At 44.2% G+C, this 23407-nt stretch overlaps 1 protein-coding gene across 1 annotated transcript in view; it reads right to left on the bottom strand.

Annotated features, from left to right (window-relative positions):
• The window catches only part of FNDC3B (fibronectin type III domain containing 3B), a 267953-nt gene that overhangs the window by 43308 nt on the left and 201238 nt on the right, over positions 1–23407 (bottom strand). The window contains exons 8-15 of the mRNA XM_053390554.1: positions 21641–21798; positions 19872–19931; positions 15297–15435; positions 13489–13542; positions 11198–11322; positions 8537–8711; positions 3391–3477; positions 601–739 (exon numbers count right to left, since the gene is read on the bottom strand). Coding sequence (XP_053246529.1) covers positions 601–739; positions 3391–3477; positions 8537–8711; positions 11198–11322; positions 13489–13542; positions 15297–15435; positions 19872–19931; positions 21641–21798 — 937 coding nt within the window. The remainder of the gene's footprint in view (positions 1–600; positions 740–3390; positions 3478–8536; positions 8712–11197; positions 11323–13488; positions 13543–15296; positions 15436–19871; positions 19932–21640; positions 21799–23407) is intronic.

The raw sequence follows: 23407 nt of genomic DNA, 5'->3' as shown, positions 1-23407 counted from the left end.
TGAACCCAGCAAGTTATGGGTTGCTACAGCTGAGAAGAATTGATGCTTTTGAATTCTGGTCCTGGAGGAGACTCTTGAGAGTCCCATGGACTGCAAGAAGATCAAACCTCTCCACTCTGAAGGAAATCAGCCCTGAGTGCTCACTGGAAGGACAGATCCTGAAACTGAGGCTCCAATACTTTGGCCACCTTATGAGAAGAGAAGACTCCCTGGAAAAGACCCTGATGTTGGGAAAGATGGAGGGCACAAGGAGAAGGGGACGACAGAGGACAAGATGCTTGTACAGTGTTCTCGAAGCTACCAGCATGAGTTTGACCAAACTGCAGGAGGCAGTGAAAGACAGGAGTGGCTGACGTGCTCTGGTCCATGGGGTCACGAAGAGTTGGACACAACTAAACGACTAAACAACAACAACAGCTGAGCAACTGTAGGAACTCCCCAGTTGCACTGGCTTATTCTCAGCTGATGCTGACTTGATGGGAATCAAGGACATATATGTGCAATTCTTTACTCTTTCCACTCCCAACCAGGCAGCTCCTGATTCCACAATTTAAGGATGCAAGAAGACGACAGCCCAGTATTACGCAAGAGGCACCTTACCCCATTTGACGCTGAAGCCTTGAGATGTGATTGGCCCTTTCACAGCGGGTTTGGTGGGAGGCCCCGGCCGGTCAGGGCTTGTTGTACAGACCAAGACGTCGCTGGGACTGCTCTTCCCTTCTACGTTGGAGGCAATGAGCTGCAACAAAACGGACATGGTTATCTCTGTATTCCAGATTATAAGCTGCCTTGTGCAAGAGACCCGAAAGAAATCACTTGAGAAAGTAAAAAATGGGTGGCACCTCAGCTAAGTGTTGCTCAAAGCAAAACCCACTGAAATCAATGCACCTCATTCATTTCAGTGGGTCTACTGAAGTACAACTTAGCCGACTAGTCTATGGATGGATTCTAGAGTCTCAGAGGCCACCCAACTAATAATAATAATAAAATTCACATATTTCTGTATGCAACAACGGCAGCGAGAATGTTGGTAGCCACTCACTGGAAAGGAAATTACCATATTTTTTGCCCTATAGGACGCACTTTTTCCCCTCCAAAAATGAAGGGGAAATGTGTGTGCGTCCTATGGGGTGAATCCAGGCTTCAGGAAGCTCTCCGCAAGCCTTGGGAGCCCGGCGTGACCTCCCGCCGGGCTCCCAAAGCTTGCGGACAGCAGCCTGTTCTGGGGGGGAAATATATATTTTTTCTTTATCCCCCCCAAAAAACTAGGTGCGCCCTATGGGCCGGTGCGCCCTATAGGGCGAAAAATACGGTATATTCCAACAAAGGGGGAATGGTTAAGTAAACTTTGTGAGTACCTGGAGTTAGCAAAATTGACAGATTTAATAAGGCATAAGTCAAAAAAATTAATTCAGAAACAATGGAAATGTTTAAATGATTATTTACACAAGCAGGGCTCAGATATGAAAATTTGGCTGTGTCTAACCTTGCGATGAATACAGGGAACATAAAGATTTGATTGATTATGAAATAATCTAAGGAAGGAAAATGATTGAAGAACAGATGTAAAGGTGAGTAAGACAACTAAGAGAAGTGTGGTGAATGCGGTGGAAGTCTTTTATAATATTTTAACTAAGATTTATATATTGCAGTATTTGAAGCAAGAATTTGGTAATAATTCAGGTTATGAAAAGTATTTTTTCTTTTCTTTTTTCTTTATATCTTCTATTCTTCTCTTTTTTATTAGTATTCATTTTGGAAAGTGTGTTTACAGTGTTATGTATTGTTCTTTGTTTTTCTTTGGTTTTATTATTATTATTATTATTATTATTATTATTATTATTATTATTTATACCCCACCCACCTGGCTCGGCTTCCCCACACAGTCTTAGCAAGCATCTCCCATACCAGGATCTGAAAGATGTTGGGCGCAAACCACCCTAAGTTATTTGTACTGGGGCTGTATCAAATGTTAGTCCTACTCAGAGTAGAACCATTAAAAACAATGGCTCTTACTCCACTTATGGTCCATTAATTTCAGACACTCAGAATGTCAGTTAGTTGAATACAACTCACTGAAGCAAACAGAACACTCACTGGAATCGAGTCTGAATGAAATTAGTCATATTTATTTCTGAGTCACTTAATTTCTCTTACTGCAATTTCCGATGAAATTTTGTTTGCTAGAGGTGAAAGTGAAGCAGTCTCCCATTTTAAAAAGTGCTTTCAATTCCCGCAAAAATTGTCTGCCTCCCACCTGAAAACAAGACGCTTAAAATAGTTATCAATAGGAGATAGGTTTTCCATTCTGAATATTTCCCGGCATTTTAATTGCTACTTCTTTGAGCCACCGTGTAAGAGCTGACACTGAAGTTCAACAATGGAGCTGCTTTCATACTGCTAAGTAACTATTTCTGTACACACAAATAGATTTCAAATCAGAATTCTGACGTGTACACAAAGTATAAACTCTCAAAAAACAAAGTTAGGGCACCACCTAGTGGCCAGATACTAAAATTACAACTAAAATTAAATCCAGATTTTTTTTTTTTGTGGATGCAAACTCCCAAGTACGATGAGGAGCAGCAAGCAGATGTTAATTAAATAGGAATGAAAGTTTTTAAATAAATCACCCAAAATTTTAATTAATTGGTAGGAACTCAATGACAATGATAACTTGAGTGAAAGACATAAAGGACATTTAAATGCTATTTTGGTTCGGACATGTTAGGATAGCAGAGCAAAAAAGGTAAGATTCAAAATGGCCTTTCCTTCTAACCAGTTTAAAACTGATTTTTGTTTATTAAATTGCTAGCCATTTTCCACCTGCTCCATGGTTTGAAGTCTTGGTAGTGCAGCAGGGTTGCCATATTTCAAAAAGTAAAAACCCAAGCCTTTTTTTAGGAAGACCCCAAAATCGCTGAGCCTCCCCCCCCCCTTCTTCACAAAAATGCAAAAAACAGATCCAGGCCCCCCGGACTCCAATTCCAGACTTTTGCTTCCACCCCTCTTCCAAAATATTTTCATTGCTGTTTCAGTAACAAGAGAGCATAACAAGATTTCAGAGTGTGAGCAAAAGTAATCAAAGATACATTTCAAATGAGAACAAAATGGGCTGCGATCCTAATCCTGGAGCAACAGGATCTAACATAGTGGGGAGGCCATCAGCTGTAGCTGGAGCAGACAGCAGGGGGCAGGCTAACTCCCCCAGAATGCCCCATCTTTTAACCCAATAATTCCATTTCTCCAAACATCTAATACGAACCATGTAAATATAACATCACAATATGAAGAGTTAAGTCCTGCAATAGAAAATTGGGGTTGGGGGGGGGAGATTGAAAAAGGAGAGGGAGAGAGAGAGAGAGAGAGAGAGAGAGAGAGAGTACCTACCCTGAATTTATATTGTGTGCTTCTTTTAAGATTTTTCACAGTACATGTTCGGTCTTCTCCAGTGTACTTTGGGTGAAACACACTATCCTAAGGCGTAAAGGAGGACATAAGTTAAACAGGAACTACAGAGTCAATTAAGGAACAGTGTCAACCTCATTACGTCTCTAAGCGACAAGGCACTGTTGCCCCATGAAGAGAGATGCTCTTCTCTTTCGCAGAATGTGCATAATAATAATAATAATAATAATAATAATAATAATATACCCCGCCCATCTGGCTGGGTTTCCCCAGCCATTCTGGGCAGCATCCAACATTAATAAAATACAAAAACATATTAAACATTAAAAGTTTCCCTAAACAGGGCTGCCTTCAGATGTCTTCTAAAAGTTTGGTAGTTATTTTTCTCTTTGAAAAGGAGGGAGGGCGTTCCACAGGGCGGGTGCCACTACCAAGAAGGCCCTCTGCCTGGTTCCCTGTAACTTGGCTTCTCGCAGTGAGGGAACCACCAGAAGGCCCTCGGTGCTGGACCTCAGTGTTCGGGTTGGACGATGGAGGTGGAGACGCTCCTTTAGATATACTGGACCAAGGCTGTTTAGGGCTTTAAAGGTCAGAACCAACACTTTGAATTGTGCTTGAAAACGTGCTGGGAGCCCTTGTAGGTCTTTCAAGACTGGTGTTCTGTGGTCTCAGCGGCCGCTCCCAGTCTGCATTCTAGATTAGTTGTAGTTTCTGGGTCACCTTCAAAGGTAGCCCCACATAGAGCGCATTGCAGTAGTCCAAGCGAGAGATAGCTAGAGCATGCACCACTCTAGTGAGACAGTCTGCGGGCAGATAGGGTCTCAGCCTGCGTACCAGGTGGAGCTGGTAAACAGCTGCCTTGGACAGAGAATTGACCTGCGCCTCCATAGACAGCTGTGAGCCTTCCTTGCAGGCAAAATCCTCTCATTCCAGGTTCCTCCCAGGATTCTGTAGTTCTGAATTATTATTTTTAAGCTGGTTGCAGACTGTCTCTGGTGCATTTGTTGTGGGCTTAAAAAGCAGGGGGTGAGGGAGAGGGAGGGAACATGCTGAGAACTTGGCGCTACCTCTCAGGACTGCACCAGACACTGCCCTCTTATCAAACCTTCCTGGGCTACCGTAGCCTGTTTGCCTCCTGAAACAACTGCGGCACTCAAACCAAACATCCAAGCAGACGGAGCGCAAACCCAGTATTGCCCCTTCTAGCCACGTGGGCATCTTATCACAAGGAGAGGCTTTCTTCATGAGCATGAATCCAAAGCAGGGGTCAGCAAACTTTTTTAGCAGGGGGCCGGTCCACTGTCCCTCAGACCTTGTGGGGGGCCGGACTATATTTTGAAAAAATAATAATAAACGAATTCCTATGCCCCCCAAATAACCCAGAGATGCATTTCAAATAAAAGCACACATTCTACTCATGTAAAAACACCAGGCAGGCCCCACAAATAACCCAGAGATGCATTTTAAACAAAAGCACACATTCTACTCATGTAAAAACACGCTGATTCCCGGGGCGTCCGCAGGCCGGATTTAGAAGGCAATAGGGCCTACCCATGATCTAAAGCCTCACATATGAGCTTTAAAGATTACCCTTAGACTGATAATCTAAGGCAACCGCCTCCTTCTGTCAAGAAAGAAGACTCGCAAATGTGGCACCAAGTGCTCTGCATTTTGAGAGGTGGTCTGCATTCAGCAGCATCCTACCAGCTCGCCAACCCTTTGCTTATAAAGTGAGGGTGCACTGCCAAGGTTATCAAACAAGCCAGAACACTGGGTATGTGTGATGAACCTGGAATAGTTGTAAAATACTCACATTTGTGGATCGGTTGTATGAGCCAGCCTTCCTGAACTTGGTGCCTTCCAGATGTCTTGGACTACAACTCCTATCAGCCCCAGCCCACGAGGTTGGTGGGATTTGTATTCCAAAACACTGGGCAAGGCTGACTGACATGAGCCATTAATACTTGCAAACATGAGTACGGTGATGATTTAAGGCACCACCATCCCAGCGCAATATCAAAAGCTGGACAATGGGCCATTGATATAAACAAAACAGAGCTGATGTATGGGCCAACAGCTTGCTTGGTAGTAGTAGTAGTAGTAGTAGTAGTAGTAGTAGTAGTAGTAATACCGTATTTTTTCATGTATAAGATTAGGCTTTCTCCCTAAAAAATAATGTCAAAAATTAGGGGGCGTCTTATACACGGATAGTATCTCCTCCCATTTTATTAAATCTGAGTCCCCCAAAATAGGGGGTGTCTTACATATGGGGCATCTTATAGATGGAAAAACACAGTAACAACAACAACAACAACAACAATAATAATAATAATAATACCCCCCCCCATCTGACTGGGTTGCCCCAGCCACTCTGGGTGGCTTCCAACCTATTAAAAACATAATAAAACATTAAACAAACTTTTCTATCCAGGGCTGCTTTCAGATGTCTTCTAAAAGTTGTATGGTTACTGAACTCCTTGACATCCAATGGGAGGGTATTCTACAGGGTGGGCACCACCACCGAGAAGTCCCTGCTGCTATTTCACCACCATTAGAGGATGACTACAAAGGAACTACCATGTTGCACTGAGATTGGGCAGGAGAGAAACAACTCAACCTAAGCTTTGTCCTTTCGGCCAATTAAGAATTAACCCCCCTGCAAAAAACAACAACACTGTGTGCTTGACATACAGTGGCAAGCAGCAATAAAAGGATTTCCTTTAATTGGACCCCTTTGTTCTTTTGCTTTGCACAGGGAGCCATTTTGGGTGCAGCACTGCACACTTACTAAGTTCACACGTGTTAAGGCGGCACAGCCTGCAACAGGGGCGAAGAGAAGGGCCGCCCACAAACGGGGCGGGTGGGGAATTTAAGCAAAGCGCAGCGGAAACTAAGGACACACAGAAAGTACTCAGAAAAAGCTCTCCACCTCCAGCACTCCCTGGTCTGGTTTCACAAAGGATGCATAGATTGTCCCTTGCAGCCAAGGACATCATTATTTCTGGGTCCCTTCAATGTTGTTTCTATGGCACCACATAGCGAATTGTTTTGTGTTGCGAAGGTTTCATAGGAACGCTCAAGTGTAGAGCACTTTAAGCCCAGCGCATCTGATGACGAAGGTTCAGGCTCGGATTCAGATATAACTTTTGTTACGTGGGTCATAGGAGATCCTATTAATATAACCCTCTTTTCACAATGGACTCAGAAAACTAAATCGCAAGACCTATACAAATGCTATAAAAGGCCCTTAAGACATTCCAGGGCACTGTGACTTTTCAGCTAAGGCTCTATAAGTAGCAACCAGGAAGACAATTCAATACGCAGAAGCCCCCAATTTATTGAGATCGGTGCAGCTGCATGAATTTCTGCCTCTGTAGATATTAAAACAGTCCAGTGGGGACTGCAACAAAACTTTGCAGCATGGCATGCTGTAGCAGCCATCCACACACCCTTACAGGATGTGTCATTCCAACCACACCAGCCCTGGCTTTCTGCCCCGCCTCATCATCCCAACAATCAGTGTGTATTCCTTCCCCAGTCATTCCCTCATTTTCTCCCACTGCCCTCTAGACTCCCCCCCCAACGTTTATTTTTCCCTTCCTGCAAACGGTGGGGTTCCCCCAAGCCTGCTAATATATCCTTCTCCCTGTCTCTCTCTCTCTCTGTGGCATTTTGGCCGCATAAAGGATCCACAGCGACAGAATGAGCTCACTATTTAATTTATCAAATGACATGTAACAGATGAAAGTATAAGAATTTCGCTCTGTGGCTTCGTGAGCTCCAAAGTCTACTTGGAGCAAATAAATACCAGCCAAGACTCTGTGACACATAACTATTTCACTTCTGCCTTTCCCAACTTCTCTACCATGAAGAGACAACATGGGTGGCAGTTATGTGCTGCCAACCTGAAAGAATGAACCTTTGCTCTCCCCGGAGCCGTGGTTCCTGTCAGGAGTTAGTCACCTTCCGTGGGATGTCAACTGACCCTGAGTTATTGCGTTGATGTATCCTGACAGTTCCCAAACTTTTTTCATCACCAACCTCTTGAAATTTCCTGATGGTCTTGGTGGATCACTTAAATGATTTTCCTGCCTGTTGCGGCAACTCTAATGCATTTTGGGAGATGCTGTATACTCTTTAATTGCATTCCTATTTATGTTGCATTACCCTTTGCATTCCACAGAAATCAAACTATAATATACAATAAAATGCAATATGCAAAATGGTAACAGAAGCAATAATACAATTAAAAACAGTACGGATATTTAATGCAAGCATGACATGGACCACCTGAATGATGCTCATGGACCACTGGTGGTCCATGGACCACACCAGGGTTAGGCAACCTAAGGCCCGGGGGCCGGAGGCAGCCCAATCGCCTTCTCAATCCGGCCCACAGACGGTCCGGGAATCAGCGTGTTTTTCCATGAGTAGAATGTGTCCATCTCTGGATTATTTGTGAGGCCTCCCTGGTGTTTTTCCATGAGTAGAATGTGTCCATCTCTGGATTATTTGTGAGGCCTCCCTGGTGTTTTTACATGAGTAGAATGTGTGCTTTTATTTAAAATGCATCTCTGGGTTATTTGTGGGACATAGGAATTCATTCATATTTTTCCCCCAAAACACAGTCCGGCCCACCACGTGGTCTGAGGGACTGTGGACTGGCCCACACCTGAAAAATGTTGCTGACCCCTGGACCACACAGTTTGGGAACCTTCCTCCACAGGATAAAAGCACACCTCGTTTTTACTGCACATCCATGACGATTTGTGCTCATGATGCTATCAGGGCAGTCATATGCAATACCAATTTCATTACTGTTTGCCTGCAAAAGTACTGGGGCAGTCACACCCCGTAACATTTTGTACCACCAATATTCCAATTCCATTTTTGTCCCGATTTTGTTGCACGTAGCCCCTCCGTGATGCAATAACGTGGCAGCACTGGGGTAGCCTTGCAGGATAACTAGTACACCATTATTGTGTTAAGAACATGTTGCAGAATACACCTGTGAAAAAACACCAAGAGGAGTGGGGTGCCCTGGATTTTCAACCCAGTGCGGGCTTTCCTCTGTATTCAGGTTCATGCCAGACCTTCCTGGATTTGGCTGCATTAACTCAGAACTTACATTATCCTCCTCCTGAATCTCCAGGGTGTAGGTGGTGACTTCCTCTGGTGTGCAGCCTTCTGCTTTGTTCCACTGCAGGGTGACCCAGGTGACTCCAGCGCGGACAAGCCTCGGTGCAGAAGGGGTTTGAGGAATATTCCCTGACGTGTAGCATACAACTTCTTGGCTGAAGCCACTAAGGAGCAAAAGAAGAGGGAGAGCGTGGCCCTTCAAACATACTGCAAAGTGCAACGAGACACCCCCCCCCAAAAAAAACCTGAAACCCCTTTCCTGCTTAGTAGTCGCACACTGTTTTGAATTCTAAATTCTAAATTGAATCTTAGTGAGCAGGTGCTGGGCAGACACCGGATTTGCTAGTTGCCGTTTGGGGTGGAGACTTCCCCTTAGATCAGGCATAGGCAAACTCGGCCCTCCAGATGTTTTTGGCCTACAACTCCCATGATCCCTAGCTAGCAGGACCAGTGGTCAGGGATGATGGGAATTATAGTCCCAAAACATCTGGAGGGCCGAGTTTGCCTATGCCTGCCATAGATAACAAGGCTGGCTGAGATGACGCAGTGCCTCATCTGAATCTGTGGCCGTACTTGAACCAAACAAAGATAAGGTATAAAAAATGGGGAAAGGGCTCATGTTTTGGAACTGGCGGGACTAGAACTTCTGTTTTATTTGGTGCCCGTGCCAGCAAAACAAGGAAGCCACAGATCCACACCTGTCAATTCTTCCAGCCCTCTACCAGGTAGAGGGTCTAACTGACTAGAGTGTCCTGGCTGAATTTCCTTGATCATGTGCGTTGCTACCCTTGAACATTCTACCAGCCTTTCTGCCTGAGCTACTTCTGTTCTGCTTTCCAAATCCTGCCTAGTCCTGCTAACTGCGACTACTCGCTCTACTAGTGGAAGCTGAATACAGCTTTGTTTCGTGTTTCTAATTCTGGTTTACGTTTTAGGATTCACTGCGATACACAAACACCAATACTTCAGTACACAAATGGTGGTATATAATTATTTTTCAATAAACACAACAAATAATTATCCCTAACTTGATGCTGACACTTTTCCGTTTTCAGCTGTGAATTGAGGCTGAAATGCACATTCTGTCTCTCTCCTGTTCTGAGCGAGGAAGGCAATCAATTCAATTTAAATCACTAGTCAGTAACTCTTGATTTAAATCTTTTTCTTTTTTTTAAAAGAAAGACTCATTCTTGCTGGTATAATCTTAATATTTACAACCAGATGAAGGTTTCATTTTTGGAATAATAAATTTTCAGTGGTTTTTACAGTTATATAAAAAATTACTGATTTGGTTATACTATTAGAAATACATTGACAGATAATTATGAAATCATTGTGAGGTTTAAGAAGTTAACTGTTTATATCTGGACAACTTTTATGTTGTACTTTATTGGAAGGAGAAAAACAATCATTTCCTTAATAACAATTTAAACAATTTATTTAATTAAAACAATAACATTATAGCATATGTATCTATGTTTGTTAACTGATGTGGTTAAACGGGTTTAAAAAAGAACAAAAAACGTAGACTGAGTTTTAGCACACATGAAAAACTTAAAACAAATCCTTATTTCCTGATGAATAGCCTTTGCACTATAATGTAACTTAAATAGAAAACTATCTTTAGAAAAATTTCTCCCCCAAAAGCATTTTATTTTAAAAATCCCATTTACCGTATTTTTCGCACCATAGGACACACCGGACAATAGGATGCACCTTGTTTTAGAGGGGGGAGAACAAGGGAAAAAAATTCTTCCGCTCTCTGCCCAGCGCCCCTTCAGTGAAGTGGCAGGAGGGGCTGCGCAGAGAGTGGGAGAATTTTCCCCCTCTTGTTTTCCCGCTCTAAAACAAGGTGCCGTTTAAGGTGCGTTCAGGCGGCTACCTTGGAAGCCTGGAGAGCGAGAGGGGTCGGTGCGCACCGACCCCTCTCGCTCTCCAGGCTTCAGGTTCCTTTCGACCTGCTCTTTGGGGCTGGCGGGGGGAAGCCCACCACCAGCCCCAAAGAGCAGGTCAGGGAGCAGCGGAAAGGCGCAGCAGAGAGGCTGCTGCCATAGTCACGCGTCACTTCTCCAGCTGGGAGAGGGTCGCGGGGCTATGGCTTCTTTAGCCCTGCGCGCGCTCTCCCGGCTGGAGAGGTGACACGTGGCTATAGAGGCTCCTGCCATAGCCCCGCGTTACCTCTCCAGCCAGGAGAGGGTCGCAGGGCTATGGCGTCTTCGCTCCATAGGACGCACACACATTTCCCTTTCATTTTTGAAGGGGAAAAAGTGCGTCCTATAGAGCGAAAAATACAGTAAATAAAATAAATCTGATTTAAATTTTAAAAATCCAATTTTTCTGATTATTTTTTTTTAAATCATTGAGTTTTATCCACCCTGCTCCTTAGTCTCAGTGTTGCCCCTACATATCATAGTAGGGAGGAAGACGGGCACTGACTCAGGTTCCCCTGACTGCTGGTCTCCCTGCCATCCACCCTCCCTGCCCTACATACTCTACTGGAACAAAATTGGTTGGACAGTGTAGAAAGCAGAATTCTGGACTAGGTAGGCCTCTGGTCTGATCCAAAAGGGGTCTTATAATTCTTAGCTCTGAGTTCAATTTGGGAGGCTGGCAACGCACACAGGTGCAGCTGTGATCAGGTGCAACTTACCTGATGCCTATGTCATTCTGAGCTGCTAATCGGAATGTGTAGCCCACAGCCGGACAAAGCTTCGTCAGCTTGTAATGTTTTTGGCTCCCAAAGTAACATTCTCTGAAAACATTGCTTCTTTTTCCCTGAAAGAGAACAACAGCACAAAACTTAATATGGATTCATGAATGTCACATTTTCCAAAGTCAAAATGGAAGATCTTTCACTAATTGCTTATCGACGTTAAAAAAAATTCACATGTGCGCACCTCCTTCTGTGCAATGCCTGCGTGTACCTTATGCTGCACACTCTGATTGAATGATCAGTGTTCTCAACAGACTAAAGCCTCGATTTCGGGTTAAAATTTGCGCCTGAATTAGCTGGTGGAGCCGACGGCAAGTCTGGGAGCTCCTGGACAGCTTGCCACTAAGCAGGCTACACTGAAGTGCCTGCTTAACTCTCCTTTTTTCCTATTTATTTATTTTCTTCTTGTTGTTGTTTAGTCGTTTAGTCATGCCCGACTCTTCGTGACCCCATGGACCAGAGCACGCCAGGCATTCCTGTCTTCCACTGCCTCCCGCAGTTTGGTCAGACTCATGCTGGTAGCTTCGAGAACACTGTACAACCATCTTGTCCTCTGTCGTCCCCTTCTCCTTGTGCCCTCCATCTTTCCCAACATCAGGGTCTTTTCCAGGGAGTCTTCTCTTCTCATGAGGTGGCCAAAGTATTGGAGCCTAAACTTCAGGATCTGTCCTTCCAGTGAGCACGCAGGGCTGATTTCCTTCAGAATGGATAGGTTTGATCTTCTTGCAGTCCATGGGACTCTCAAGAGTCTCCTCCAGCACCATAATTCAAAAGCATCAATTCTTCTCAGTGATCAGCCTTTCTTATGGTCCAGCTCTCACTTCTATACATCACTACTGGGAAAACCATAGCTTTAACTATATGGACCTTTGTTGGCAAGGTGATGTCTCTGCTTTTCAAGATGCTGTCTAGGTTTGTCATTGCTTTTCTCCCAAGGAGCAGGCGTCTTTTAATTTCGTGACTGCAGTGATCATGGAGCCCAAGAAAGTAAAATCTCTCACTGCCTCCATTTCTTCCCCTTCTATTTGCCACGAGGTGATAGGCCCAGTGGCCATGATCTTCGTTTTTTTGATGTTGAGCTTCAGACCATATATTGCGCTCTCTTCTTTCACCCTCATTAAAAGGTTCTTTAATTCCTCCTCACTTTCTATTTTTTAATTCCTCCTCACTTTTAAGTTTCTTTATTTTCTAAAGAAACTTAAAAGGCAGTTTCTCCTTCTGTATCCAAAGCTGGCAGACTTGAGAAGTAACTTGCTGTCTCAACACAATACCGTTTTCTTTCAGGAGCTTACAAAGTTCACCTCTGTAGAGTTTTTGAAATAAGTCACATTTGTTTATCTATTCAAATTGTCTTTTTTTGTCTGGTGACAATGTGCGAAAAGGTATTTTCTGTGGCTACCTCCGGAACTCTTCTCCTGAGAGATTTGGATGACTCCTTCATGTCTCCTTCACTCAGGAGTTTTTGACCCACCTGTTTATTTTGACGGATGTGAGTTATTTTTTGCTGCGGCTTTTTTTATATTTTAATGTTTTTCGTGTACAGAGGAAGAGCAGGAGAGAACTGGATTTAAAGAAATAAACATGCATAGACTTCCCAAGCTAGGTATGGGTTGGCTGTTATTTTAGATGCCTCACAGTGGATTGTATTTTGTTTTCCACTGGCAATCACACCAGGGACTGGCTGATATTCTAATGGGTGTCGCAGTCCAAATTTTCTGAATGGCCCCAGGTTGGTGACAACTCATTTAAGACAACAAAAAAAGCAAACGCACTTGAGGTCAGCAAATACAAAAATGTACAATTTTTCACTCACTTTTAAGACCTTAATACCAGGGACGGAGGCTGTATACACACCATACATTTAAAGCACATGACACCCCCCCAAAGAATCATGGGGGGTTGTAGTTTATCCCCCCACAGAGCTATAATTCCCAGCACCCTGCACAAACTACAGCTCCCAGGATTGTTTGGGGGGAGTCAAGTGCTTTAAATGCATGGTCCATATGCAGCCATAATCACCTGCATGGTTTGAACTGTACTGGTGTTTCTGAATTGCGTTGATTACATGTTGTCGAAGATGTTTTACAGGGCACAACCACAAAAAAGCTGACTTTACACCTCCAGAGTTCCATTCTCCTGCGTTTGAAGGATTTTGTGCTTCTCTACAGAACAGATTTATGGTAAAACAGAAAGCTCATTGCTGTTTTTCCTGATTGATTACCACTTACCTCATCCCACTCTAAAAGGTAGCTGGTGATTTTTGAACCATTGTCGATAGGGGCCTGTGTATGGGGAGAAAGAACAGAATAGGAAACTGGCAGGAAGCTTACAGGGAAAAAAGACTGTTAGAAATCCCCACAGCAAAAATTTAAACAGATGTTGCACCTGGAAAGAGTAAATGGGTTCCATTTACACTTTCATGATCATCATTTATACAGAAACACAGAAAGCTACTTTATACTGTGTGAGACCATCTAGGCCAGTCAGACCATCTTGCCTACACTGACCAGCAACAGTTCTCCAGAGTGTCAAACTGGGGTCTAGGAATGCCAGAGGCTGAACCTCGGTTCTTTTGCAAACAAAGCAAGTGTTTTACCACATCAGCTATACAGTGCCTTCATTCGTGCCTCTTCTGGTCATGAGCGTTCCTCTTAATAAATTTTGTCCCCCTCTGAAGCAAACCTGAAGATTGCCTCACACATCACACCAGCTGTGTGGAGACTACTGAGCAGAAAATCCACAAAGGAAGCATAAAACAGCTTGCAGGATTTGAGCCAGTTTTAACCACATTGCTGAATTTTCCCTTTTCTGAGCCCAAATGTTACAGAAACGTCTTCAACTTCCCACACAAAACGCTACAATAGAGTTCCTCTCAGCAGAAACGGCTTGACGGGTTTAACACCAGAAGTGACGTAACAATATGCCATGGTTTGTTTTAACCGCTTTTTGGTTCAATGAACCATGAATCATCTCAAAGGCGACCAAACAGGCCATGGCTTGGTTTCTCTAAAGCTTGGCTTGTTCTCCAGCTGCTCTTGCCTCACGTTGCTGCTGCTTTGTAAGCCTCTTGGGGTGGTTAGGCAAGGCTGTTGGATTTGGACGCAACATCAGTTAAAACAAGCCATGGTTCATAAACTGATACCAAACCATGAATTCACACTTTGTGGCTTGCTTCAAACACCGCTCCCCCAAACCATGGTTAGCCAGCTAGGCTGAGTTCAGGCATTCAAACAAGCCTCACTCAGTCTAAACAAGCCATGGCTTATTGTTACAGGTGAACCAGGCCAGTCACTGATAGCTTGGAGACAGGAAGAAGATCAGGTGGGAACCCTCAGCTGCCTGACAAAAGCAGGAAGATAAAGAGAAGCCCTTCAAAAAATCACATAAGAATGTCCATAGGAAGAGGCCCGAGCCTAGCAGAAGTAGCAGAAGTAGTAGTAGTAGTAGTAGTAGTAGTAGTAATAATAATAATAATAATAATAATTTATTATTTACAACCCGCCCATCTGGCTGGGTTTCCCCAGCCACTCTGGGCGGCTTCCAAAAAAACACTAAAATACAATAACCTATGAAACATTAAAAGCTTCCCTAAACAGGGCTGCCTTCAGATGTCTTCTAAAAGTTTGGTAGTTATTTTTCTCTTTGACATCTGGTGGGAGGGCTTTCCACAGGGACAGGGCGGGTGCCACTACCGAGAAGGCCCTCTGCCTGGTTTCCTCTAACTTGGCTTCTTGCTGTGAGGGAATCGCCAGAAGGCCCTCGGCACTGGACCTCAGTGTCCGGGCAGAACAATGGAGGTGGAGATGCTCCTTCAGGTATACCCCTTCAGAAGGGGAAGGATTTGATGACTCTTGGGTTACCTTCTAACTCTACAATTCTGTGATGGTGGGAAGTCCCAGCCCACATAGGAAACAGCTTATTGTCGATGCAAACGTACTTTCCATTGCCTTGCTCGTATATCCCAGAAACAGTCCACCAATCTGTTTTTTGAAAGGATACAGCACAAAGAGGATCTCAGAGCTTTCACACTGCTTACCTTCCACTGTAAAGTTAGGGAATTTTTGGTCCTGTGCGAAGGTTTGGGTGGGAAAGGACATTCCGGGGCACAGCTGTGCGTGGTGAAGCTAACGGGTTCTGAACGGGATCCCTTTACTGAATTGTAGACGGCATATACCCTGAAATAGGGAACAAAGTTTGAAGGGGGGAAATAAGTAGGCGTTATTGATCTGGCTGCATCTGAAGGAGGAGTGGCTCCTTGATCCTTTCGCCAACCTCACTAGAATGTCTCTGTTTTAGCAGGTCGGTCTTGGGTGACCCCGGTGGACAACTTAGTGTTATCTGACGCTGCAGCCTCGCCGAACACCTACTGCATGGATGAAGGACATGTGACCTGCTCAGATGCCGTTGGACCACAACTCCCATAGGTCCCAACCTCCAGCATGGCCAATGATCAGGAGTGATGGGAGCTCAAATCCAAGAACATCTGAAGGGCCACAGGTCCTGGTCCCCCCGATCTACTGGATTAGTGCCTTGGATGGGAAATGTCCGGGAAGCCAATGTAGGAGCAGGATACCACACAGACATGTATTTTCTGAAAACAAGTGAATGTTTGATAAGTTGCTGGAGCAGTTCTGTTAGTGAATTCCTGTTTTTATAATACTGTTTTACCGGTTTTTCTGCTTTGTATACGCTTTTGTGTTACATTTTTGTATACAAATTAAAACAGATTTTTTTAAAAAAAAGAAATATCAAGCAGTTTTTAAAGTAGTTAAATTAAAAAATAGATGCTACTGTGTAAGAGGCTCTTTTTACTAGAGTGGAACCAGCTTCTGTAGGGCAGTCAGAACAGTTCAAAGGCACAAGCTCAATATGTAGTCCAAATGCAGGGGAAAGGAACCAGAAACTAACCATCTTCAGTCCAGACAAGCCCCCTCTGTCAGCAGAAAGTTCAGCCAAATTTAGGTTATTTATTCACATCAATATGGCCTTATCCTGGTTCAAAAATGACCTCCTGCGACTGGGGGGGCTTCTCCATATTTTGAGTTTCAGTGTTCTCTCTTTTTTTGCAGGCTGAGCAGTGAATCAGAACCTGGTGTGAGAGGCAAGAACATTTGCACCATCCATTCAGCAAGGCATTGCCATGACTCTACTGAAGTGCTAGAATGGGAAGCTTTGAAGAACTGGCTTGGAGTTCTCAAGGAAGACTAGCACTCCTTGAGAACTGGTATAGGACATAAGGCGTGAGCCAGTGCAAATTTTGCCTCATCAGCTCGCCTTGGGACATATGGCAATATGTGCACCGTATCTACTACATTGTAAAATGAACGAGTTAACCCAAATGTTTACGTGTTTGTACGTGTATCTTTCGAATGCAGAGCTCCCTTAAAAGGGATGCAGACAAAACAAAGCAACTAGAAATTGTATAAGAACATTGTGTGGGTTTCTATTTTACGCTACTAAGCGCTGAACATGACCCACAATGACATCTCCTTGGGAAGAAATAAAGACACCTGCATTCACAAAGGAGTGACATATGTAAGATGCTGGAAAGCCTTATACAGTAGAGTAGGATTCTCAGGCATGGCAGCAAAAACCACAGGCATATTCCAGAACAGTTTATCCCTCTGAAAATGTCAACCTCTGGAAAACGTTGCCAAGGTTAAGACACTCTTGACTTCGCTTTTGCGCTCTCTCGTCTAAACTGGGCAACCAAATGAACACGTAAATAGCTTCTCCCGTATAACCTCGGGTGTGCTGTCGTTTTAGGTCCAGCCGTATGTTTCCTCTGTGAATCATTTCTAGGCCGTATCTCTTGAACGCCTTCTTTATTGGTGTGTGAATGTGGGAGACGACACATGGAGCAAGAAAAAAAGACAGCCTCTCTGCCTTTGCCAAAACGTAGCAAGGCAACCCAGAGCAATTCCCTCCCTTAAACCAAAGGGAACCAACGGCTGGACAAGAATGCTTCCCTCACACTGCGACATGCCAGAGAAGGGAGTTCTGGTGGTGGCAGAAAAACACAAAGCCCACCAGATGTTCATTCGCCCTCAATCTAGCACAGGTCCCCAGGAACCTGTTTGGGGATTTACTGTATTTTTCACTCCATAAGACACACTTTTTCCCTCCTAAAAAGTAAAGGGAAATGTCTATGCGTCTTATGGAGCGAATGCACTGGACGGCAGAGGGATCCCTCAGCTGCCGCTGCAGTCGTGAGCTGAGGGGTACCTCCACAGCCGGAGCCATGGCTCCCGTCCATTGCTCGCTGTAAAGCAAGCAGAGCAAGAGCCACTGACATGCTCTGCGCAGCTCTTGCTTTAAAGGCTGGCTTCACAGTGAGCTGGGAGGAGGGGCGGAAGGGGCTCCCGTCTGCCCCTCCTTCCGCCTCGCTGTAAAACAAGCAAAGCATCTGTCCCGGTGTGTCTCCTCCTCCTCCGGCGTTGCCTCGGTTTACAGCGAGGCGGGAGGAGGGATGGGCAAGCAAAGTGAGAGCTGCGCAAAGCAGGACAAAAGCCATGTAGGCAGCTCTTACTTTTCTTGCTTCTGCGCAGAAGTTTTTTCCCTTTTTTTCCTCCTCTAAAAACTAGGTGGGTCTTATGGGCAGGTGCGTCTTATGGAGCGAGAAATACGGGTATCTTCTTGCACCCTTCTCTGGGGTGAACTTGGGCAGTAGCCAACTACATCTTACTCAGAGCAGATCCATTAAATTTAATGAACGAGACTAAGTTAGGCGAATTAATTTCAATGGGTCTACTCCAAGAAAAACTTAGGCATTTCCATAACTGCTTGTTTTTTGCATTTTACGTGACTTTTCATATAACATAAAAGCCATTTTCTGGAAATCAAGTGGAAGCTCAGGGCTCATTTCTGTGTCGTTTCCAGGAAAATACCATTTTGCAACTCCCTTAACTTGGAAAATGGTGGGAGTTTTGTGCTGATAAGGTCTGGGGCAGTATGGCGGCCTGCAGTTCTTTCCCGCCATTTAAAATTTAGCATGGTGGCATGTTAACCAAAAAGCCACATTTCTACAACACAAGGTAATGCTGTGTAAAGGGCGGTTGAAATTGGGACAGAAGTGCTAGTATTATATATACAGTAAAACTAATGGTGACAGCAGTCACGAAATTAAAAGACGCCTGCTTCTTGGGAGAAAAGCAATGTCAAACCTAGACAGCATCTTAAAAAGTAGAGACATCACCTTGCCAACAAAGGTCCGTATAGTAAAAGCTATGGTTTTCCCAGTAGTGATGTATGGAAGTGAGAGCTGGACCATAAAGAAGGCTGATTGTCGAAGAAGACTCTTGAGAGTCCCATGGACTGCAAGAAGACCAAACCTATCCATTCTGAAGGAAATCAGCCCTGAGTGCTCACTGGAAGGACAGATCGTGAAGCTGAGGCTCCAATACTTTGGCCACCTCATGAGAAGAGAAGACTCCCTGGAAAAGACCCTGATGTTGGGAAAGATGGAGGGCACAAGGAGAAGGGGACAACAGAGGATGAGATGGTTGGATGGTGTTCTTGAAGCTACCAGCATGAGTTTGATCAAACTGCGGGAGGCGGTGGAGGACAGAAGTGCCTGGCATGCTCTGGTCCATGGGGTCACGAAGAGTCGGACATGACTAAACGACTAAACAACAACAAAACTAATGCAATAAACTCCATGTCTGAACACAGCCTTAGTTGACAATCATCCGTTAGTTCCACATTCATTAACTCAAGCATGGAGAAACTCTAGTCCAAAGGCCTAACTGAGCCCACCAAGCCTCTTCATTCGGCTGTGAGGCTGCTTGGGCCTAGCCATGTCCTCGTTTAATGTGGGGCAGGTAAAGACTCAGCTGGGCTGAAATGGAGACACTTTGTGTGGGGGTGCTTTTTTGCGTTTTGTTTTTAATACTCTGTGCTGGAGTCTCCAGCTGTTGTTGGACTACAAATCCCATCATTCCTAGCTAGCAGGGCCAGTTGTAAGGGTGATGGGAATTGTAGTACCAAAACTGGAGACCCAAGATTGGGAAACCCTGCTCTAACAAGACTGAGACACAATATTCTTCTTTCTTTTTTTCTTTTTTTTTTTGGTAGGCAGGAACATCTAGTCTACCTTATTCTTATCACTCAACCATTCTAGAAGCTTTTTAAAGTTTTTCCTTAGAAACAACAATCCAGCAACGGAAAGTAAAACAACGAAATAAATCTAAACAGGCAGGGAGAGATTTGGAGCACGCAGCCTGTTTAAACATGTGTGGAAAGGGGGTCTTATCCTTGACCTATGTAGTCAAGAGAAAAACAGAACATTTCCAGTATTTTACGTTTACTCACATTACAGTGACCGTCCAAATATTGACAATCCCAGATAACTTTTGTTAATATCCGTAAACTTAGCGATACACTAAGGAACACCAACGATTGGTCAAGCTGGTAGAAGTTGCCAACATTGACTTGGATTATATCCCAAAAGAGGGGAAAACACGATTCTGTTTTCAAGCACTTACAAAATTAAGCCAGATAATGAAATATCCACATGTAAATGTCAGCAACTATAAAGTTTGGGACAGTCTGCTGCAACATGGATCACTGAATGGATTGAAACTGCAAAATCTTCCCAACCGATGTAGCTCACCTGACATGATATTCCGTTGCTGGCCTAAGATCTTTCAGTTTGTATTCCAATTCTTCTCCACTGAAAAAAGAAAATGAAAAATGGTAACATTCATGCAAAGAGTGCCAGTTTACATAAATGTATAGCACACCTTACTTCTAAAGACATAAAAAAACAGCCTCATAAGGAAAAGTAGTAATTTCAAACAGTGCAAAATGCAATTAAGCACAATAGAGCTAATCCAAGGTTTTATTTTCCATAACAGAGTACACTGTAAATATTTCTCTCTTTCTTTTTTTAAGGACGGAGCAACCTCTAATCAATGTCTAACACAGTCCAGGCATGCTCACATTGCTGATGCCAAAAAGAGAAAAATGGTCATCAATGGATCATGGAGGCTAGAGGCCTAAATCAGTCCTACCCCACTCTTCTTTTTGGCTATTCTCGAGTCAATTCTGGCGCCGTTTTACAGCTTTTACAAAATATATATTTTGTATGCGTATGCTCATTGTTTCATTCATTTTGTAAACCTCTCTTAAAGGGCAGTATAAAAATAATACTTCTATGCCTCTTGGATACCATGGAGAGTTTTAAAGCAGTGGAATTTCCACTGGCATACATCAGGATATGGCTGTAAAGACACTGTACAGTGGTACCTTGGTTCTCAAACTTAATCCATTCCGTGAGTCCGTTTGACTCCCAAAACAGTTCGAAAACCAAGGCGCAGTTTCCAACCGGCTGCAGGAGCTTCCTGCATTCAATCGGAAGCTGAGCCGGACATTCAGCTTCTGAAAAACGTTCGCAAACCAGAACACTCACTTCCACGTTTGCAGCATTCGGGAGCCGATTTGTTCGGGAGCCAAGCCATTTGGGAACCAATGTACCACTGGATTTTGGTACAAAAGATGGATTGTATGACTACAGTGACACGCTCACAACCTTTCGTAGCCTATGTTACGAAAGCCAACCCATTGTGCCCAGCCACTATGTTCTAAACTCATTCTAAGTCCAGAGCCTTTACAACAGAAAGGCCTCCACTGCACTACGCATTTAAATCAGTGTCATACCACTTTAAACAGTCCCTGCTTCCCCCAGAGAATCCTGGGAAATGTAGTTGCTTAAAGGCGCTGAAAGTTGTTAGGAGACCCCTCTTCTTCCCACAGAGCTACAGTTCCCTCGGAAGAGGGTCTGGCTGTTCAACCAGTCTGGAAATTACAGCTCTGCTGTGGGGGGAAGATGGGTTCTTCCAACACGTCTCAGCATCCTTAACAAATTACAGCCTCCAGGATTCTTTGGAGGAAACTGTGACTGTTTAAAGCAGTACGATGCTGCACTTGACTATACATAGAAAGCCCACACTTCCACGAGCCCTATTGCTTCCCATATTAAAATTCAGTGACATCCAAGCTTATGGAAATGCTCTCCAAGGCAAAAGGTGAATTCGTAAATTTCTTTGCTAAATGGCCTCTTTCTAGATGAAATGTGTGGACTACACAGTAGTCAAGCTGGCATGCCACCAATATTCCGCTCTGGAAGTCATTGGGATACACACACACACTTAGCAGACGGCTATTCCAGCTGGTGAACACTATGGAAAAAAACGCTGGGAGGGGAGCTGAAAGGGAGGAGGAAATGGCAAAATGACAACTGTGAAAGTGGAAGGAACATTGTGCTTCACGCTGGAAAAACAGCGATGGCAGCTTCTCCTTACCCTTCCAACCCCAACACCTTAGTTTTTATTTATTTATTTAAAAACCTTGTAAAAATTGCAGCACTTGCATATTCTCTACCTGTAAATCATTTTGTACTTTCCATCCCTCCCTTTGTCTGATAAGGCAACTTCGTAAATACAGGTATAAGGCAAACCGTTGCTGTGCCTATCCACACTCAGAAGGTCATTCGGAGGAGACCATGTGAGCAAAACGGTCCTTGCCTGGATATCGGAAACCTAGAGAGACAAAAGATGATGGCGTTAGTGTCAGTGGCGAGATGAATCGTGGGCATGTATGCATAGAAGAGGTGAAGACACACAACGGCATCACCAAAGATAGGGTGGTGGTACTCAAAACCCAAATAAACTGCTCCTTGTGCTCTGCTAGAAACATTTTGCAGTGGAACCAAGCAGTTGCACCCATTCCTAAGCCATGACCGAAGCCTTCTTCAGGTACCTCAATTGCAATATTAAGAGTCACAACACCCCCCCCTTAAAACTAGCAGAAGAAGCTGGGCAGCTACGCTTATCCTACCTCCTCTGTTCCCATCGGCCTTAATGACTTAAGCAGGGGACTTTCTGCAGTGGGGAGCCTACTGTGGTTGGAAAGGCTTCTAGAATGCACAAGGAGACTAGAGGAGGGCTGAAGTTTCCTTCACAGTAGGAGCACTGCACACAGTCACCCTCCAAATCTTGGAAGCTAGACACAAGTAGCTCAGAATTGCGTTCCCTGAAGGCAGCAGCTCTCTAAGGTTTTAGTCAAGGACTCTCTTCCAGCCTGAAGATGCTGGGACTGAACCTTCTGCTATTGAGGTACGGCCCTTCACTGATGGGGCAGGCCAAGCACACTCAACCCCACTTCCTCCTCTATGGTAACTGAATCCCGTGCACAGACACATGCTTGGAAGACGGTTTAGGCAGCAGTTCTCAACCTGTGGGTCCCCAGATGTTGTTGGACTACAACTCCCACCATCCCTGAGCTCTGGCCTTGCTAGCTAGGGGTGATGGGAGTTGTAGTTCAACAACATCTGGGGTTCTCAACCAGGTTGAGAAAGGCTGGTTTAGGGAGATCTAAGATTAGGATTTCCCATGTTTTTCCTCTGCTAATCAGCAGCCCCACAGGGAGACGTATAACTTTTTCCTCCCATGCCCTTTCTGCTGCTATTAACACGAGGAGGGGGAGGCGACAGGTAGAGAAAGTGGGGCTGCCAAAAATCACTGTCGCCCACATCATGTCTGGTTTTGACCCAGACACACCAAGCGTATGTTTCATGCCAAGCTCAATCTCTGAGCCCTTTCGCTGAGCCAACAAGGCAGCGATACCGGAGAAATTATTATCCGCAAACGCACTTAATCTTATCCCGCACCAAAACATCTGTAACCCTAAAAAGGTCCACAAATGACTTTATGATCTTATTTGGAGTCAACTCCTAAAATGAGTTAATAAATCTTGTGGGCCGTGTTTATCAGGCAAAGGGGGAGTTCACGTAGCATTAACATTTTTCTGAGCTTATGTAAAAAAAACCTAAAACTAAAAAAACACACCAAAACCACGGTGATTGCTTCAAACACCTGGAATGATTAAAGCTGACATCGAATTAAGCCAGACGTCTGCAGCGAAAGCTCAATGTCTCGAATGAGACGGTGCAATTAAAATGCCTCAGGGATAAAATGGTAGCCAAGAATAAAATATGTTTACAGCTGAAATAAGCCCCTACACAAAATGTTTGATATCAATTAGGCGTTTTATAGGTCAAAATGAGGACAAAAGGCAACCAAATTGGATTGGGGGAGGTTTTTATTATTATTATTTTAAAAAAGCACAACTGACTAAAAAGAGCACCCT

Source organism: Podarcis raffonei, chromosome 5, assembly GCF_027172205.1.
Source record: "Podarcis raffonei isolate rPodRaf1 chromosome 5, rPodRaf1.pri, whole genome shotgun sequence".
NCBI lineage: Eukaryota > Metazoa > Chordata > Lepidosauria > Squamata > Lacertidae > Podarcis > Podarcis raffonei.
The sequence above is the reverse complement of the archived record's forward strand: the minus strand, read 5'-3'. Positions and strand labels throughout refer to the sequence as shown.